Consider the following 20,710-nt stretch of genomic DNA (forward strand, 5'->3'; position numbering starts at 1 on the left):
TATTCTGGGTTGTAGATATCTACCTAATTAATGTAAATATTTGAGCCTCTTTTAAACCCTACACAATCCACTGATGATCTGTAATGAAATCTTGTGAGAAAATATCTCGTTATATGTTTTGAAATTTCTAATAATCTGGGGTGGTAAAATATTGCAGGAATTCTCATTGGACTTTATGCTCTTTAAGTAAATGTGATATATAACCTCATTTCCTAGAACTTCCTTCTTCTCCCCTTCACAATCCTAAAGATGATTTGAATTTGGTCAAGTCGCGTACAACTGCATTTTATGTAGTATGGTTGCACTTACTTGCATACTGGACACCGCCAAGTTCCTCTTTCACAGTTCAGTTGCAAGTAAGATTCCAGATCAAAGCACTAGGTATCAGAAAGAAACGAAAAAGGAAAAAAAAAAAAACCAAACCAGACAAAACAAAAAAGAAAATTCTGTATTAAATAAAGCAGTTAAACAGAAATAAAACTGACATGAAAAAAGCCTCCTAGCACTGAAAACTAAATCAAACAGCTGACTTTTCCCCTCTACATTAAACATACAGGCAAATTAACTATTGAGTCTTACAGAAGCAAATGCCAGGTATTTATAAGGTGCTCTGACAGGATAACCAAGCTGAAGGTACTGTAACAACACTGAGGGAGCCTGGCCAGGCTCTGGCACCCACTCACTTGTACATGTTTGCAGTCGTGACCCCTCGCCGGGAGCTGGATCCGCCGGAATGTGATTGGACACTTGAGAGACACTTTAATGGCAGTCTGCTCCACTCCATCCTCCCCATTTAGTGTTGCATTGCCAGAGGAAGCTGCTACACTGCTGAAGTTCCTCTTGACTGTTTAGGAAGAAGATGGGTATATAGACATGAGAAAACAAGTTTTTTTAGAACTTTCTGTGTAAGTTCTAACACAGAAATCTGAAATTTCTTCAACATTTAAGATACATTTAAGAAACTACTTGAACCTTTAAGGGATGATTGACTGAACAATATACCCACATAGTTGTCTTCTGTGTAATTTAGAACATTCTCCTGAACAGAAAAAACATCACACATGCATATCAGCTATAGTCTCGACCAAATTAAGTATCATACAAGCACTGAAAACAGCCCTAGATAAATAGATAATTAATCTTTATTAGTGAGTCAAAACAAATATTGGGGGAAAACCAGAAAGATTCTCCTGGAATAGGACAGTCCTCTTTAGGAACTAAGCCTGTGTCCCTGAAACTTTGCTACCTCCACCCAAATAGCTGTTAACATTTCAGGACACCAGGGAATCATCTACCCACATTGTGTTCTGCAAATTCTTTAAGTACAGCTTAAGGTTATCAATAAACAACTAAATCTGGTGTAGACATAGCTTATCACAACTGATAGGAAGTCAAAATGCAAACTCACTCTTAGTGATACAATGTTCTGCTGGGAGGAGGCGTTTCTTTAGTAGACCTTGAAGTACGGAGCGAACCGACGGCCGGTGCACCAACTGCAACACGAACAAGTGTGACTGCAAGGAAACACATTTGGTTAGGAACAGAACCAAACACGCATGTTAAATGCACTCCTAAACTCAGCTGCACTCTCTTCCTTTGGACACTTGGTTTCTGTGAGAGCCTGAGGCTTAAACATAAAAGCTGGTTCTGCTCTGCTGAGCACACATGCTCCCTTATGGATATTCTGCACACTGTGCAGTTGCTCCATGCTTAATGTATACAAAGGTTGTAAAAAAGCAAGAATTTTCTGCATTTTCTCCCTCCTTAACATTCAGTATACGTACAGCTGACAAATTAATCTCTGACATCAGGGTTTATTTTTGAAGCCCTGGACTGTCTGATACAGTCTAGCCTACCTGCCTGCCCTCAGACTACTTGGAAGTTGCGAAACCAATCTGCAGCTGATGTGCCTGGAATCGGCTGAATCTTCTTACCCAACACAGAGCTTGTTGTGGATTCACAGGATGCTGCCCCCTGCTCTTAGCCACCAGATAAATGACATTATGCAGGGAAACATCCGTGTGAAGTAAAGCAAAATGGGTGGATGGCATCTTGTCAAAGTGCCTCACACTGTGACCTTGTGAGAGCTAGCAGCTTGCTTTATTGTCAGTGACAAGAGAACAGTCAGAAGCTCAGACTGGATTTGCAGAATGGTCTGCATTAAAAATACAGTACTCATCCCCGAGAGTAACTAGCCCATGGAAAAGGAGAAAGGGGGAAAGCTGAATGGCCTAGATTGCATCTTTGAATATGTGTTTTTCATCTGAAAAGGTGTTTGAAAAATCAACACCAGCACCAACGATTACAACGTTGATGTTTTCATGACAAACCAAAGACTGTTTAATATGCTGTGTAAATGAAATTAATACCATCATCAGTCCTCATTGCAATAAGCTACTTCTACATCAACAGACTTCAGCCACCCTGTTACACAGGCACACATGAGAAGGTAGGAGATAAAACTCCCTTCCTCCCCTAGAACCTTGTCAGAGACATTGGAAGGACGCCACTACATTCTGCAACAATTAAGCAGCAAAAATTTCCATATTAGCACTCTGACTGTGTCAACATCATTAAGTAAAAACCTTACCAGAAAAAGGCATGGAAAAAAAATGAAAGCTCTTTCAGCTAAGGCAACATTTGCAAACTGCTCTAAATAGCAGACTCAGCACCAGCAGCTGCAGCCCTGAGCTGGGGGTACTTACACAACAACACGCTGTGACTGTAATCTGGATGGTGTTTCTCCCTGGCTGGCAGACGTGCTTTAGGTGCAGAGGTTTATGAGATGTCTTGTTGTCACCACGCTCGATGGTAAGTGGGGTTGCATTAACGCTGACCTGGACTGAAGCTGGCCAGTTTGTGTTCATTTGTCTGTCTTCATGGTGATAGCACTTAAACTGCAATTCCAAGTCAGACCTGCACAACAACCAATAAATCTTCCTTTAGCTTTGCTTTCACACCACAGAAGCAGGTGGTTTTTATGTTAGGAACATTTTTCTTGATCAATCAGATTATTTTTCTTGAATTATTGCCATTAAGGATATAACATACTTTCTTCATAAAAGCCCTGAACAAAAGCAAGTCATGATGAATTAATGATACAAGCATGCCCAGAGTTGTTCATATTTTACACTTATAAAGGACTTTTCAAGGAAACATCTCAAACCTCTTTGCAAACCCAGACCATAGAGTCATCCTGCAGAAAGAAGAATGTCAGCACCAGGTAGGTCCTTCCTGTGTTATGAGTTAGAATGAGAAAGCAATATGCTGCAGTGGGTTGTGCTGGATTCTTCACTACCTCAGAGCACTTAAAGAAGGCTTTGAATGAATGCCTGTCAGACAAAATACAAGTACAGCTAATCCTGCCTTCGAACAAGTAAATCAACTAAGATAAAATGACTACTATATCTTACCCCCCTACCAAAATCAGTTTCTGTGATTCTAAATTAACATGGCTGTGGACTAAATCTATCCAATTTAGACCTTCTTTTAGGGCATGAATTCCTCCCGTCTCCCCTATAATAACTTCCATTGACTATTCAGCTCCTCAGAAATTTGTTCTGTAACACCTTCAAAAAATGAAAAGGCTGAGATTAAGTTAATCAAAAATTAAGTGAGTAGAAACTATGACTTTAGTTTCATAAATATATGTTAACCTCGTGTTAGGAATGAGCAATTTCAAGAAGAAATTTAAAAGAACCCAGAAAACTGAACTGAAATGTCAGAATTCTGCTGTTCATGACAGCTCAAAGTTTATTATTCAAACTTTAAAATCTACATTCCTGAAAAATCTATGTTGCCTGAAAGAAGATATCTTTGTAAGATCCAAGAGGTGCATCTTATTCAGGAGATTAACGCCCTAACTCCATTTTTCTTACAAAGACTTCAATCTGAGTCAACATCATCTTTTCTGGATTTCAAAACATCAAGGTAAAGCAGTAGACACAAACGTGGCTTTTTAAGAAAGAAAATTATAGAACACAAATTACCCGACCTTACAACATAATCCATCTACATGAAGTCTTTTCAGGCTTTTTTCAGTACTTTTTTAACCATGTTCTGAAAGCTCATTCTGCAAGTTCCACCCAGTTTCTCACCTCAAGAGGGTGATCAAAACCTGAAGAGAAGCAAGGCTTAGTACCTCTGATGTAAAACCCAGGCAGAGGAGGTGAGCAGGCCTGCTGAGTGCCATAGTGGTGACAGACCCCAGGAGAGCCTCGTGTTCCCAGCACAGAGTGTCTCCACCATGGGACATTATTAATAACACAGCAGTGTGAAGACTGAACCAGCTTCAAGGAGACATTTTCCCTGCCTTCAACCTTTCTGTTTCTCGTAACCATGAAAAGTTCCCGTGGGGAGAAAAATACTTGCATCACTATTCATTATGTGTGTGCACGTGAGAGGCTTTGCCGAATATTTTAACTGGCAGGAAAATATTGAGAATTGGCTCGCTTCCACCATTCTCTATAAAAACCAAAATCCATCCACACATGTGACTAATTCATTTTTCTGGCATCCATCCAGCCCTGAGTTAAATGTGAAATTACTTCATTACAGGACTATCCGTTCTCCCTGCTATTAACGGGCTTTTCAAAACAGCAGACCTGAGCATAGTTTACCTATGAGTCTTCATTAAAATAAGTTTAAATAAAGGCTGTGTGTTTGGTAAGCGAAGGAGGAAAGAAAGAACAGATATTAAGAAACAGCCTCATGCCTCAGTGCAGCACTATAAATCTACTGAATGAGCCAGCACAATCCCCAGTAGTGATTACTTATTAATGAGAACTGGCAAATAACTGCCAAAACTCCCTCTGCTGCGAGTACTCCACGATAATGAAATGCAAGTAAGCAATAACTGACCTCAAAGTTAGGTGTTAATTATTGGACGTGGTCTGCCTGCAATCTCCCTCCCTCCCAAGCCCCAGGCTCCCTCAGGGCACAGGGGCACTGTGGTAGCAAGGACTCCTGCATCCTGCATCAAGCCTCAGCTTTAGAGCCTGGGCCAGGGAAGTGAGTGCATCTCTCTGCTCACCTCACTCTCTCCACACCAGGAAAACACAAGTCTCCAGTGGATTCCAGTGAATGGGAAGAAGATCCTCACAGGAAAAACAAAGCCTAAAGCTACAGCTGTAATCAACCTCCATGCAAGATCCCAAGCAACTAACCAGCCTCCAAAGCTCACAGAGAAAGGCTCAGACAATGCAATGTTTATCCTGGCTCAGCCAGGATAAACACAGAGATACTTTCTGAGAAAAACCAAACAAGGAGAAAAAATTATTCTGTACTATTTGAAAATATACAAATTAAAGAAAAAAATAAGGCTCTAATTGTCATTTGATCTAAGGCCCTTCATACCCTGGGATCACTTATACAGATCTACAATAAATACAGGAAAGTACCACCAAGTAAAAATATTCCTCTGTGCTGGAAATAAAAATTCACTGTAAGTGAAAACCAGAAGCCTTTGTTTGAGGAAAGCTATACTCTCACATTTCTGAGCTGTGCTTACTTGTGGAGTCAGAGAACATGGGAATTTAGGAAGTTAGCTTCTGAAATTTTGAGGATTTAAGCACTTGTCTTTCCAAATCATTTTACCAAGCCTCTAAATCATGTCTTTACTCTTAAGTGGGTTATTCTTTATTATCAGATAACTCTGCACTGTTTAATTTAAGCATAAATTCTAAGAGCTCTGCAGAGCTACTCTTGCATCTAACATTTCAGAGATCACAAAATCTGGAGAGACTTCAGATTTCCAGATGGAAGTTTGCAGTGGTGTGGGTCAGGGAAACCTCACTCCTGTTCCACCCAGAGCAGAATGAATTAAATGGTTGCAGTGGTTTTTCAAACACTGCATACTATTAGCAAGGACATGCAATACATATTGTGAAGGATTTTAGAACTTGTTGTCTCTGGAAAATGACAGGTTAGAGTTGAAAGGACATTCTTCCTATCCAGGCTGGAAATTTTGAAGTGAAATTCTTGGCAAATCCAAGCGCGGCACCTCCAGCCCGCCACTCCTCCCTCACAGGGCACATTGAGCCACTTGCAGCAGGGCTGAGCTCACCTCCACATCAGAGTCTGGTGCACAGTTGGCCGCAGGTGAAAGACGTGGTTACTGACTGCCAGGTTGTGCTCCAGGCGGAAGGGCTCCAGGACAACCCCGTCCCTCACCGGGAACGTCAGGCGCAGCTCGTCGTTGTGGTTGGCTGGGATCGAAGAGGGAGAGAAAGCGTGAACTTTCCCTTTAGCATCTGCAGTGCAATAATAATGTGTGTATTTATACAGAATAGTAACAAGTTGCACAGTGATCTGTTACTGGGTCTAACTTAATGGCTCACACACACAAAAAAATACAATCGGAAGTAACTCTGTCATCTGACTGATACAAGTGGCAAGGCTCGAACTGAGAGCAAGGGCACAACACTCTTCTACTGTCACACACTTCACATTAGGGCCAGAGCATTCCAGCCACCAACAGAAACCAGGCATGGCAAGAATTCTTGGTTTTTATTACAGGATAGGTTCTGTGTCCAAGCTTACTCGGTTGGCAGAAGACTGAAAACAAATCTCTTAATAATGTCAAACTGTGATAATGTTTGTTTTCCCTGCTCTGAACAGGGATCAACATTACCCAATTAGTTTTCAACAGTTTCATCAGTTGAAACTATGTGATGACCAAAGACACTGGTATTCAATTACTATCTGAGCCCATAAGATGAGATTTTGAGGTAACTTACAGCTGATCTATGAAGTCCAAATAGCTTTAAATCCTGTGTTCTTGCCCAAATAACACTGCAGCCCATCTTCTTCTACTTGATTTTTCAGCTATCCTGAACTCCAAACAGAGCTGCAAAGTGCTAATGCAGCAGCAGTTATTATACAGAAAACATAAGGTTCTCCCAGCTCCCTAGTAAATGATAGCTCCTATTGTTCATCAGTCACTTCAAAACCTCAAACACCTCATGCTAGAACCCAGTCAGAGAAATCTTGTTATTCCTGTCCTGTTCCCAGCCAAGTGTAGCTGTGACGTTGAGTGGCTTTGAAAGGAACATATATCAATTTCTGGCACAGTACTGAATATTCCTAAGAAGCCTGTATGGATCACAATAGAGACACTGCTATAAATATTCACATTTTATCCTACTCTGCAGTGTTGTTCAATGAATGGCTTTGCCCTTGAACAAAACAGACCAAATGGAAGTTCATAAAATAAACAAGCCTACAAAGCACACACAGCACAACCCAAAATCAAATGTTTTCGCCTCAGGAAGCATATCAAAGGAATAATTCTGGAGTAAAATCCTTACAAGTTTAACCTGGGAGAACTTTTCTGATATTCTATTTTAGAAGAGCATAGCAGTCTTTCTCTATTCTGTGCACTGGCTCAAGTGAGCCTACACTGTGCATGCCACCTATTACAACTTAACAACTCCAGCCTCTCCCAGAGCAGCAATCAGAGCTACTTTCCAGACTGAAATGTCTGTGGCAGAGAACAGAGGAACAATAAATGACTGTGGGGGCATTCTGTTTGCTACTCACTTGGAGGCGGTGGTAAAGCATTGATATTTGGTTTAATGTCAGGTGGGAATGGTGGTTTGACATCCTGGTTAGGTGACAGGTATGGAGGAATATTGCTCCCTGGTGTCATGGGTGGCGTGGGGTTTCCTGGAACAGGTGAATGAGGGTAATTTGCCACAGGTACAGGCCTTGATGGCTAGAAAATAAATAACATCACATTGTTATTGCAGTCTTGAAACAAGAATAACAAGCCTTGTGAACAGCACTGTTATCAAATACCAAAGACAACAGACAAGGGAGGGAGGCCTTTCTGTTTCTGGAGAAGTACCCACAGCATGTCCCATAAGGCTTCAGGGAAGAGGCACACCATGAGATCAAAGCAGGAACTGAAACCAGCAGACTAGCCAGCTTAACTCAGGAAATGACCAGATAAAAGCAAGGCTGCTAAAAGGTTTACTGTGTTCCTCTGAATGCTCTCTTTCCAAAACACACCAGCCATTTGCTTTAGTTTTCCACTGCATCACAGCCCACCCAGCCCTTTGTATCTCTCTGCCTGCCTCCCAAAATAGCCCCACTGCACAGAAGCCTACACAAAAAACAAAGTCCAAAGACACACAGTTAGCCACTCTGTGTACTTTTTACTTCCATCTATCCTTTCTTCCACACTTGTTCAACTCCTGTACTCAGAATTACAGCTCTGGGGGTCAGGGGATGTTTTTTATTCTGTGCACCTACAGTTTGATTCTGTTCCTAGTTTGCTGCTAGCTAAGATTAACTGATAGAAAAAGGACAGCTAAGTATGAATAGCAGCTATGCATTAAAACACCTTTGGTTTGGTTTCTTGTAATTAAGGGGATGATTGCAGTCAACAGAATAAACCAATAGCCCTGATGTGAAAGAAGCTGACATTAAAAAAACCTGCAACTGCTTGGCTCATGTACCATAAGCAGAAACACAGGAGAGTGTCAGAAGATGAAAATCTTTACAGACAGCCCAAGCACTGTGACTTCAAATCTGATTCTGTATCTAAATGCTGCTCTGCTTATCCAAGATACTTGAGAGTACATAAGAGCAGGGGTGCCTTCTCAAATCTTAAACCTCCAAGTTTCCAGCCATCTTTGGTTTTTATTTTTGACACACACAGTTACTATCTGCACAATCACTACAATTCAAAGATTCAGGTTTTGTCTGTGGAATTTTCCCCCTAACCAGGATAATCTGCCTTTTTAACAAGATCTCTTTTTTTTTTCTGTTTCCAGAACAGTCAATATTTGAATACAATATAGGGGATACATTGTAAAGAAACAAATTCCCTGTCAGAAGTATATGGTAAACAAAAAACTGCTTAAGTTCTAAAATAAATGTACAAAAAACATATTTAAGAATCTGTCACTTAAAAACTTGACATCTTGAGAAGATCTTGAGATCTTCTGCAGTTACTTTAGGATAAGTGACTGTACTGAGACTATTATATAGAGGATCTGTCTGTTCCTCATGTTCTTCCTGACAGTGAACTGCAAAAGCTGCCATGATCCAACAGGCATTCCTTTGGGTACCACAGTGGACAGCATAGCTGCACACAGAATGGATGCTTCACAGAAAAGGGTTTTGCTTTCCCTTTTTTTTAATGGTGTTTTCTGTGTGAATCACACCAAGCAATTCCAATTCAACGACATTGTGCAACTTAGACTCTTTCAGCCTACATTCAAATTCAGAATGTAGTCCAGGTACTTCAACAGCTAATGCTTTAAGCAGGTCAGAAGATCAATGGTCCTCCCCATTTTTATACTCACTGGAGTACCTGTGTGCAATAGATCACTTTTGTGTGCATTTCAAAGATGGTAAACCTCAGCAGGCCCTCAGGGCAACCTCAGTTTGGAGAATACAAAGTGCTCAAGATGTATCTATGAACAGGGTTTTAGGCAACATTTTAACAACTCTAGGTCTTGCCCAAAACAAGCAGCACAAAGGGAAAAGACTGAGACAAAAAGAAGAGGTTGGAAAAAGTCACAGAAACTTCAGTTCAAAGATAAAACCTACAGCTGGAACACCTTTTAAGTTTGGCCTGGCTTAATCCAATAGTGACCACTGTAGGTCCAAAACTGGAATGCTGCAACGTGAAACTTTTTTACTACAAATTTCCATAGTCAGTGCATTCTTGCAGGGGACCATGAATAGGTGATAATATATCGTACACCTAAATCCCATTAGGTACTTCTTTTTACAACCTATTTTTAAAGCAAACACAACATTTTCTTGTAAAAGCCTCTAATGAGCTGCAGCAGCATTCAATTTTCTTTATGAACTGCTCTGAAGTTGCAATGCAAACTCGGCTGATCGACTTGATTCTGTGATACCCAAGACACTAGTAAAACCTCAGTATTTTTTTCTTCCTTTCCTTTAACTACATAAAAACAGTATCTATGAAAGCATTAACGTGACTTCATCAATAAATGGCCACCAGAACGGAACAAGATAATCTCACAAATTCCTACCTTGTAATACTGCCCCATGTTGACTGTTGGAGGAGGGTACTGCCCTGTGTTTTGCTGGCTTGGCATCCTCTGTCCAGGATAGTTGGGAGATGTGAGGGGTCTCGGAGGGTTGGGAGTGGGGTACTGACCAGGCTGGTTTGGAAACTGGCTATTTGGTCCATACTGCTGGTTTCCATAATTTGGCTGTTTCAGGACAGGGAGACAAGAAGACAAAGCCATGTTTTATGCAAGCAGCTTTCTTGTATGGATTATTAGCACACATTCAGTAGCACAATGAAAACCCCTTCAGGAGAATACTTCTTACAAGCATAAAAGTCTTGCAAACTGAAGTGGTGTAAGACACACACACTCAGCCTTTTAACACTGTCAAAGGGCACTGTGCCTGAGGAAACCACAACTACTACCAGATACACAAAACTGCACAAATGTTCACAAAAATTCTGTTTTCTTGCAAGTGCTATGACACCCAAGCCTGGGGCTCTTTTTTCAGATGTAGGATGGAAGCACAAAAAGAAAAAGTTCAATAAATAAATAAAACAAACCCTGGAAAGAAGCAAGAGCATAGAAACTGTATTGTCCACACCTGCCTCTTCAGCCCAGCTGCTCTGCTGGCCTCTTACTAGTGTTCAGCAATACTTGAACAACTAAAGAGAAGTTCTTACTAGTCATAAGCACTTTGCTGGTGCTAACAAACAGCTAAGACTGTGCTGTGGTTGTGGAATTGAAGTAATGAAAATTGGAACTCTAAAGGCAGTAGAATGTCAATTTGAAAAATCAACGAAAGGTTTCCACAAATGAACCCTTCAATAAATGAAAGGCAAATATCATCTGCAAAATTCCAGCCCAACGAGCATGCAACATTTATGGCAGCGTTCAGAACTGCCTTGTTGGAAACATGAACATATTCACTCACAATGAAAAAACTGACTCTGAAGCAGCAAAAAGAGATTTAAAGTCATCCTTAAAATATGAAATATGAAAAAATCATGTGAACAAGCCACATTTTGTGTTTTCTTAACTTATTTGTAAATAAGTGGCAGTATTTACTGGCACTGAAAAGCCTCCTAAGAGAAGCAACTCCTGCAAAAGCATACCCCTCTTTTATTTCTGCTTAGTTATTTAGGAAAAAAAAATAGTTTGCAGAGCAGAAAAGAAATGTAGCTCAGGCAGAAATGTTTTCTGTATTTTCTGCATTCCACAGTCCTCTTTCCTGTGCATTTTCTATAAAATCTAAGCACCATTACTATTGTCAGAGCAGTATCATAATATTCAGAGCCCTACACCTGTTGTTGAAGTCTCAGATGAATACAGAATTTCACCAGGAAATGATCTCTCAAGCTGTTAAGTGAGAGCTGGATTTGTAAAAAGATTGAAGTGTACATAGGTACTGGGAGTTGCTGGAGTTCCAAAACGCTTCTACTGCCCAATTCATTCTAACTTGAAGAGTAAAATGCACTGGTGCTTTTTAACTCCAAAAGCTAATTTGTCTACATCTTTGGCTGCCTAAATTTCTCTAAAAAGTTGACCCTAAGTGTTTTGCCCTGTCATAATACAAGTCAATGGCAATGCACTTTTGGCTATAAAGCCATTCAGATCTCCTATAGCAGCATGGGACCTTATCACACTCCACATAAGCTGGTATTAGATAAATGCTGACAGAGAGGGATTTGAGTTCAACATTATTAATATTCATTTTAGGGACTGTGCAAATCAACACTCAAAAAGTTTGGAAAGCAACTGTTCTCTAAAAAATTACTGTTATGACTACTGGTGTTACAGTACAATGTCTGTCCTGTATTTCATTACAAAAATAAAACTGTCCAAGAAAACGCAGCTCAGATATCTACTGGACTAAAACAAAGTATTTCACCCCCAGTGTCCCTTCTAAGTTGCCACTTAGACTCCACTCCTGTGATGGAAACCTGCTGAAGATCTATGAAGCCACTATGAGAATCTTAGAATGACAGTCTGGTTTGGAGCCCTCCTTGGACTTAATGACCATCATATGGACTAACACAGCAAGGGTCAACCTGAATACTTGAGAAGCTAAAAAGGAAGAGCTGCTCCTGCTAATATTTTAATGGCTGCACTCCTACCAAGGCTGGAACAAAGATGCACGTATCTTAAAAGGGATGTGCACCACACCTTACCCACCATGTTGCAGCAACCTGCAGTCAAAGGAATGGTGTACACAAAAGATAATTTATTTCATTACCTCTCCTGGGTATGGTCTCTTTATGCCCTGTATAGGCAAAGACTGGGGCCTTGGGCCTGGATAGGCCTGCTGAGGCATCCTCTGCCCGTGGGTGCTGAAGGGGCTCATGCCAGGAGGCCGAGGTTGGTTCATGCCCATGGGGGGCCCGCTCATGCTGGAGGGTGTCATTCCTGCTCCCATGCTGGCTGGGTTCATGTTGCCTGGCATAGAAGCAGGACCACGAGGACCAGGCTGGTTCATGAACTGGTTGTTGTAAGCCTGAGTTGGACCCATCTGGAAAGAGGAACAAACCTTCAACGGAAGAAGAAGAAAAAAAAAAAAAGAATAAAATGCGACATGCATTTATAAAATGGGAAGGGGGAGCTGAACATGCTTTTGGGGAAGGGAAGAAGGGAAGGATTTATGTCGCATTTTCCTGCAATGTCCTCTAACATTTGATGGGCGGTGAAGTTATTTATAATAAAAACTCAATTGGAATTGTAAAAGGCATAAGAGTGGAAGGCAGATTTAAGTCTAAGGTGAGAAATTAAATTGTTTCAATTGGCTGGTCTAATACTGTAAGGTAACAGGTTGAGATGTTGGCTGTGCAAATAGAACACAACATGACCGTTTCTAAGACCCTGTGCTTTCATCACCTGGCATATGGACTCCCATACTTCAGAGAAGTAAAAAATGTAAGGAGGAAAATCCTGAATTGATAGAGCCCTTGTTTATTTTAAGAAAAAAAAAAATCCATGAAGTCATGACATGCTAGAAGTTATGGATAACTGGAAATGCATGTCTCACATAGCTGCCTGTACAGACAACATTATTAAAAACCAAAACTCTCTTCTATTGTTGTTTTCCTGTTTGAAGGGAAATAATCCAAACAACCAACTGCACTTAGCAAAATAAACAATTGTCCAAGAGCTACAAAACCTATTGCAAGATTCCAGAACATTTCACTAGGTACTCAAATTTGGCGGGCTGGCAAAGGCAGCAATAACGTATCACATCAGATGTAACTGTAACTTTGAGGAATCTTCAATTTTTTTTAAAGAGGCAACCCCTAAACTACAAAATACAGTTAGGCAAGTTTTATCAGGAAAAACACAGGGACTGACTTATACCTAGATTCTCACATTCCAGCAGTTTCTTATAAGCATTTCTAACCATGCTCATGAACAACCCCCTCCCTCATTCCCAAAAAAAAAAACCAAAAAACCAAGAGTGGACACCCTAACAAACACAACAGTGAGAAGGACAGCCAATTCCCTATAATGGCCCATATCAGGCAGGTATGAGGACATAAGGGTTACTCTCTTACCGGTCCATACTGGTTCATGTCCTTATTCTGTGTTTCCTGAAGGGCTGCCACAGTGGCTGTAGCTGTGGCTGTTGCTGTAGCAGCTGCAGCTGCAACTGCAGCAGCGGCAGCAGCTGCAGCTGGCTGGGTGAAATCAGCTGGTGGCCTCGTGTGGGGAGGAATCCCCATTCCTGCAGGGTTATTTGGGCCTCCAGGGTAACTAACAGGGAAGAAGAGAAAGGAGGAGAGAATTAAGATGTGCCTGGTGGATGTTGTTTTGAATGTTGGTGAGATCCTCACCTGGAACTGTTCCAAAAGCACATATCAATGACTAATGAAAGCCAGCAGGACAGGTAATTAGGGGTGTACAGGAGATAGTGGTTCCATCTACAGGTTACACCTGCTGCCCAGGTGCAACAGTCTTAGAGCCACCACTGGGACTTCAAGGCATGGCCAGCAGTCATTTTGAGGGCAAATGAAGTTCTTTGCAGCTCTGTAGCTTCCTGCAATGCAGAACTGAACTCCTGAGAGTAGAAGCTCTGTTTCTCAGTAGTGTAGGGGCAAATGCACAGGAGCAGGAACAGCACATTAATCTGCCTCACTGGTGAATTATGGCAAGTGTTCAAGATATCATAAAAGCCTGAAAAACCTGAACCTTAGCAGAAAGGCCAGGAGAGACCCAATGCTGTGACTCCACTGGATCTTACACAGTGTATTCTGTAGTTCCTACCCATCTCTTCTATTGATCCTAAGATAAACCAAGCTAAGCCAAACCACGCCTTTCCCACTTCAAGATACCAAAAATCTTTATGAATATGGGCCAATAAACTGTGCCCATTTTAGAGATGTTAATACAAAGCTGGAGAAACTTTTTGGCTTGTTCAAGGTCACTCAGTAGATCAGTGGCAGAGATAAAGGAAGAGATATACTCTCTCTCTCCCTCTCTGAGTCCCAAGCTTATATCACACTAGAGTACCTATGCTAACAGCAGCAGTCTCTTCAGCAGCCTCTGTACTGGGACCATAAATAGGGGTTTCAGCTAAGTGCCCTTACCATCCCTGTTTACAAAGTATAGACACAGAAAGTCAATACATAACTAATGCCAGGCTATCAGTTCTGGATTATATGACCAATGCAGCATTTGTTTCCCCAAAATAAATACACAACATGGCCATTCTTTTTTAACAAACAACTTCATTCCCAATTCTTTTCAAATTCCTGCAGTGGGGTAAGTCTTTGGGCAGAAATATTCTGTTGCATAGGAAACTACTTTGCCCAATACTCAAGCTCACTCCTCCATATGCACGTAGAAATTATACCATCAATACCTTTCACATCCTGGCCTTATTAAATGTTAATCATTCCTAAGCCTGTGGTCTGTTTAACATCTCTCTTAATTAAAACTTTATTTTGGGGGTTTATTAGAGCTAATTGATTGACCTAAGCCATTTCCATTTACTGTGATGAATTTCTTTGCAGTTTGGATAGCTGATTTCCAAAGCTGTAAAAGCAGTATGTGCTTCAGTTAACCAGCAAAAAATAGTTACTGAGACTTCATATAATTAAAATAAGCCCATAACACTCCTAACCAGGTCACTAAAACAAGCTTCATCAAGTATTTACATCCATTTTCCACCTCAGAGAAGTAAATCTCACCTGCCACCAAAACCTCCACTTCCAGGATAATTGGGTCGCCCATACATGCCCTGCTGGATGTAGGGCTGAGTGGAGCCTGCCTTGGCTGAAAATTGTTGCTGCTGTCCAGCAAACTGAGGGGAATTGATTCCAGGGTTGCTGGTTGTCATCCCAGAAGCCATGGGATTTCCTGCTGGGTTCATAGGGTTGTTAGCATTTGCCATTGGATTTCCCAGCACCTGCAAGAAGAAACATGAGAGTGAGGGGCTGTACCTCGAACTGCTTCAAGCAAATTAAGTTGATTTGCTGCAGTGGTTAAATTAAAACATAACCACCTGTACTCTGAACTCTAATGAGCACAGACCTCATTGAAGTCTAGGTGCACATTCCTGGTGATTTCTCCTTTTGCCATTTCCAAACAAACAGGAGATTTTCGACTAGATGGAGCCCAAATTAATATGTTTATTAAAAAAGTTTATGAGGAAGACCTGCTACAACCATGCCATGACCATTCATCTGACAACAAGAAAGGACATAGCTTTTTCTGGGGGGGGGACCAGAGGGCGTGAGAGGATGAGAGCTTTTTTTGTTTGTTTAGTTGGTTGGTTTGTTTGTTTGGTGCAGGACTTTGAAGTAACTTGGAAGTAGTCAGTCCCACTGGCACAATGCAAAGAGTACTGCAGATAGAAAAACTGTGAAAGAACATATTTCAGCAGTTTAACCTATTCTTGACTCTCTAAATAGTGTACAAAAGTCTATTGATTGTTTTTATTGCTTCTTATAAAAGAGTCCTCTGTTCTCTGTATAAAAGGACTGGTTTTGCTTGTTTAAAGGATTTTCTTTCCCAAATTGCTGTGATTTCCATGGAGATGTAAGTGTGGCTGTTCATGGATCACCCGCACAAGATTTCCCAAAAAGTCTTCTACTTGGGAAGAAACTCAGTGGTCATGTTTTTTGCAGAAGACTAACTCAACAGCTTCAGGCATTTGAGAAAAGGAATTGGTGAGCCCATCTTGTTCCTATCCCTTGAAGAGCAGGAAGACTTACAGGAAATCCTGACATTCATTTCAATCTGCTCTGGAGAGCTATAACCAAGCTTCATGTTCCAGAGTTTCACTACTCCTTGCAGTGACACTGAAGAAGCATTTTCTTTTGTCATGCAAGAGATTTTTTTTCCTTCTATTGCACATTCCTCTGAAGTACCACAAACAGTTCAAGTAACATCACAGTACTCCTATGATAGAACAAAACTATGAGGTTTGGGTTTTTTTAATCTTTCCTTTTGCCTTTTTAAGTGTAAAAGGAACTACATTTTCATTTTCTGGCCAATATATAGACCAAGATGTTTACTCACGCATTTCTCTCCCAGATGGGATATCTTTTCTTTTAAGGTGTTAAAGAAATCAACAATAATAAAACATGTTATAAATCCTATAACTGCTTCCTCTTCTTGTTTTATTGAAGAAAGATTTTGCCATAACCACTGCTTACATAACTGCCATGTGAGTATTTATATGACTTGGCCTCTGAATAGTTTATTTTCCAGATGGTCCATTCCATTACAATTTCATTTTCAATTTTCTTACCAAAATTAAAATAATAACAACAAAAAAATCCTCAGAAAATTTTGTATGGGATCTAACACCACTTGGTTTGAAAGAAGTAGAAAAGACAAGTTAGATTTATGTACCATTTGCACTCATGTAAGATGGTGATGTGTTTTGAGCACTTCATCTATGATGTAAGACTGTGTGCTTAATTTGTGCCACATCCCTGGGAGTGCACACTATCACAAATAATTGGTAACTTCTTCATAAAAGCTGCTTCTTTTTGTATAGTATAATTCAATATACAACACAGAAGAAAAAGAGAGTTAAGAGTGGAGAGAACCAAATGAAAGTCCAGGAAGAGTGTCTCTCACCTAGGGGCCAAGGGGCCATACTTTTGCTGCAATGTATATTGAAATATTTTTGCTAAGTTAGACAGCACTAACAGGAAAGACTGGAAAGAACACAGTCTAAAATTGGTAGTTAACAACTCAGTGTGGGGTTAGACTTGGTACTCAATTTCACCAGCCCACAAGTGCAACACAACCCCAGCTAAAATCAACAATTATCATTTGGTGAATCTAGCTAAAATTTAATAGAACTCTTCACATTCACTCTGAATTCCCAAGAGGTTTGGGATTACCCCAAAGCCATGCTTTCAGTGTTGAAACCACACAGTGCAAAATATGAGGTAAATCCAAGCCTGACATTTGCATGCAGCCAGAGGAGTGACTGACTCAAGTTCTCAGACACTTCTTGTTCAATGCCACCCTAGAGGACATGACTGGGAAAATAATGCATCATATACAACAAAGAAGACAGACACTGCTACTGATCCCAAGAGGGTTTTCCAAAATACCTTCCATTCTACCAACATTAGCAGAAATGCACATCTGGAGGGAAGGAGGCATAAAAATGAAGCTTACCTGGCTTTGAGAGGTGTTAGTCACACCCCATACTGTGGTGACCACTGATAAAGAGCCTGGAGGCTGGTTGGTATTTTGTTGCCAGGGAACAGAATCATAAGGGAAAGACCCATCACTGCAAAAAACAAATGTTCAGGAAGGTGAGATTTTGGAGGTTTAAACTGTGGCAAATTGCTGGTGGTGACAAAGGAATTAACGTCTGACGTTACCTTAACTCTCCACTCCTCCTCCACTATTAGCTTAGTACTCTCAGAGGCATGAAGTTTCTTTAATAGCAATGTGATCATATCAAACCACACAGAACGAATGAAATTAATTCCTTAACTATATTGAAGCACAGGGTTTTTACCATAAAAAGGTCTCTTAGCAGTGAAAGTCCAAGTAAACTCAGGGGCAGAGTTTCAAACAAGGACACTAAGTTACTCAGCATCATATTTTTTTTTGCTATTCATCTCAAACTCTTCAACAATCACTGATTCAGCTGCCTTATATCAATTCAATTGGATTCTGAGAACCAGACTGCAGCTCCACTGTCTGCAGTGGGTCCCCAAATGGCCAGAAGAGCCTTTAAAGCAATAGCAGTTCAACATGATTTTGAAAAGTGAATTGAAATTCAGATAGTGTTCTCCCACACGATGGATAAGCTGCATGCCAAAAACGGTATTAGCTAATCAGCATTCTAGAAAATCAACTGCAGATATACAACACATCTTTCAGATAAATATGTGGATGAGAGGATTGGGTTTTTCCATTAGCTTTGTCCACAGACACAAGCAAACATTTCTTACAGTTCTTTTCATACAAAAGCAAGATGGTGGTTTCAGAATGAGCCCAGGATAGGATTAATTACACTTAGTGCAATTAATATCTTAAATCCGGTGACAGTAACTATCAATCCTATGACCATAAAATACATTCCACTTGAAATTTGCTCATTCTTGTACTATTAACTTGTAAATTAGATTTCAATTTGCATATATACACACTCAGGTGATCTTTCCTCGTCTATATATATAAAAATATAAATACCATTCAACAGACACACATTACTCTTTCATTTTCCAACACCATTGATCTGTATTTTATATCAAGAACTGCATTTTTGTCTTAACTACCAGCTATCACCAAAATTCTATCCAGGGCTAACTTGCCTAAAGAATCTATACAGGCTCTACATGCACTCTACCAAGGTGCTTCAAAGCCTGCTCACTTTACCAGACAGTGCTCCAGGCTTGGATCACTCCTTCCTTCTGTGCTGTGAGCCAAAATCAAGGACTACCTCAGTGTTCATTCTTTAGCCTGCTCATAATGCCAAGTGTGAATCATTTAAGAACAGGAATTGCTCTGCAGAAAGAGTGCACATGTGTGATAAAAACTGCTTCTGTCCCAAGCAACAAATAATGTAGTAACAGCAGCAGCAACTGCATAAATGAAGCAGTGAATATATTTCACAAACAGCTAGGAAATGTCAAACAAATTCCACAATGCTCTGCCAACCAAATCAGTATTAGAACATAACTGAATTTGAACTGATCTATTTGCTTCAAAATACTCATATTCAATCAAACAAAATCACTCAAAAATTTAAATTAGAGAAAAGAATAATTTCCCCTAACAAATAACTAGAGAAAATTACCGGAAAATGGTAATTCTCTATAAGATCTCTGACCCATCATGTTTACATTGACAGCATCCATATAAACCAGTGTGTGAATAAGGACATACTGAACACCTTGCTATCACTGAGTCCTGCTAGCCCATGTTTCTTTAAAATATTTTCTCTTAGAATCTTGCCCCTCTCATTCAGAGGCTCAGACAATGGCTTCAGTGACTAATATTTGCAAGTGACGCAATGCAAGTCCCTCCACCAGCATGGAGACAAATGATGACTAACCCAGAATTTGTGACTGCTATTAAGATTTCCTCTTTTATCCTGCTCTGAATGATGCCTCCTACTTTACTTCCTTCTCTGACTGTTTCTGATGATGTCTGCTCTGTGATTTGTTTGGATATTTATGGCACATATGAGCGTTCATGTGCTTCAGTGACTACAAAGCAGCTCTCTCCATGACATAAGCAGTGAAAGGACTCACTGCAGACATTCCTCTCTACTCCCCACTGATGTGCTGTGGACAGGTAATAAAACCTGAGGAGCAAAGCAAATATTTTGCAAGTGTATGAGAGTAAATAAGAAAGGTAATGACAGGCAGGAATCAAACCACAGAGTCACTAAAGATTCTTCTAATGCAAATATGCTGTACAGTTTGTAAACACACTCCAACTTTGAGCAAGCAATGCTTCAGCTTGCTGTTAAGAAGTTATAATTATTACTTCATTTTCTTTGTCTCCTAAGCATGTTTCTCTTACCCACTTCTCTCCTTTACAGTCCTATGCAGAAGGGATTTCATGTATTGTTCCTCCATAGTTTTCAGTGGTAGTCAGATCACTTGTTCAGTGGAAGGCTACACTGGGTTCTCAAAGACTATATAATCACTTCATACTAATTATAAATACAGAGTAAATCACTCAATTTTACTGTATTACAGTTAAAATGGGTGGCCTCAAGAAACCACATTGTTGACAAATAATAAAGCCTCCAGCACCACATAAAAAAGAGACCAGCTACAGATTTGTTGAGAAATATTCATTGTGCACTTTGAACCACATGACTACCCCATTATCCAACACAGGGCCTAGTGTTTAATCTCAGACACTACTGATAACAGAAATTATAGCAACACTGAAATACTGATAGATGTGCCTCGCAGAACATGAACTTAAATATCCTAATATCCACTTACTGTCCTAAACTTCATCGCTCAAGTTTCACCTTAGTTACCCCATGAGAAACCCAAGGCAATCTCATAGTCTGCATTCCCCAGCACTTACTCTGGCCCATCACCAATTATATCCATGTCTGACTATGCCTTTTGCCATACTGGATACAACATCCACCTTTTCTCCATCACACGAAGATTTTCTTGGTTTCAAGCAGTGGGAGATGCTGAAACTCATGCCACTCAATGAGAGGATTACTTGTCCCTTCACTCTGCTCTTTCAACTTCCATTTCTGTCCTTAAAACTACCCA

At 40.4% G+C, this 20,710-nt stretch overlaps 1 protein-coding gene across 7 annotated transcripts in view; it reads right to left on the reverse strand.

Moving 5' to 3' along the window:
* Positions 1–20,710, reverse strand: part of ZMIZ1 (zinc finger MIZ-type containing 1) — a 285,149-nt gene that overhangs the window by 18,609 nt on the left and 245,830 nt on the right. For 4 of the 7 annotated variants that reach the window (XR_014590596.1, XM_083865862.1, XM_083865863.1 and 1 more), the window contains 11 exons: positions 17,622–17,736; positions 15,170–15,387; positions 13,535–13,733; positions 12,229–12,519; positions 10,014–10,196; positions 7,540–7,714; positions 6,065–6,251; positions 2,706–2,916; positions 1,409–1,514; positions 684–844; positions 310–377 (listed from right to left, as the gene is read on the reverse strand). Coding sequence is in view for 6 of the 7 variants with exons in the window: in XM_083865862.1 (XP_083721988.1) it covers positions 310–377; positions 684–844; positions 1,409–1,514; positions 2,706–2,916; positions 6,065–6,251; positions 7,540–7,714; positions 10,014–10,196; positions 12,229–12,519; positions 13,535–13,733; positions 15,170–15,387; positions 17,622–17,736 (1,914 nt within the window). In the remaining variant the exon portion in view is untranslated. The remainder of the gene's footprint in view (positions 1–309; positions 378–683; positions 845–1,408; positions 1,515–2,705; positions 2,917–6,064; positions 6,252–7,539; positions 7,715–10,013; positions 10,197–12,228; positions 12,520–13,534; positions 13,734–15,169; positions 15,388–17,621; positions 17,737–20,710) is intronic. The other 3 variants (XM_083865867.1, XM_083865864.1, XM_083865865.1) reach the window with 3 other exon arrangements.

Source organism: Zosterops lateralis, assembly GCF_965231275.1.
Source record: "Zosterops lateralis genome assembly, chromosome: 8".
NCBI classification, from domain to species: domain Eukaryota; kingdom Metazoa; phylum Chordata; class Aves; order Passeriformes; family Zosteropidae; genus Zosterops; species Zosterops lateralis.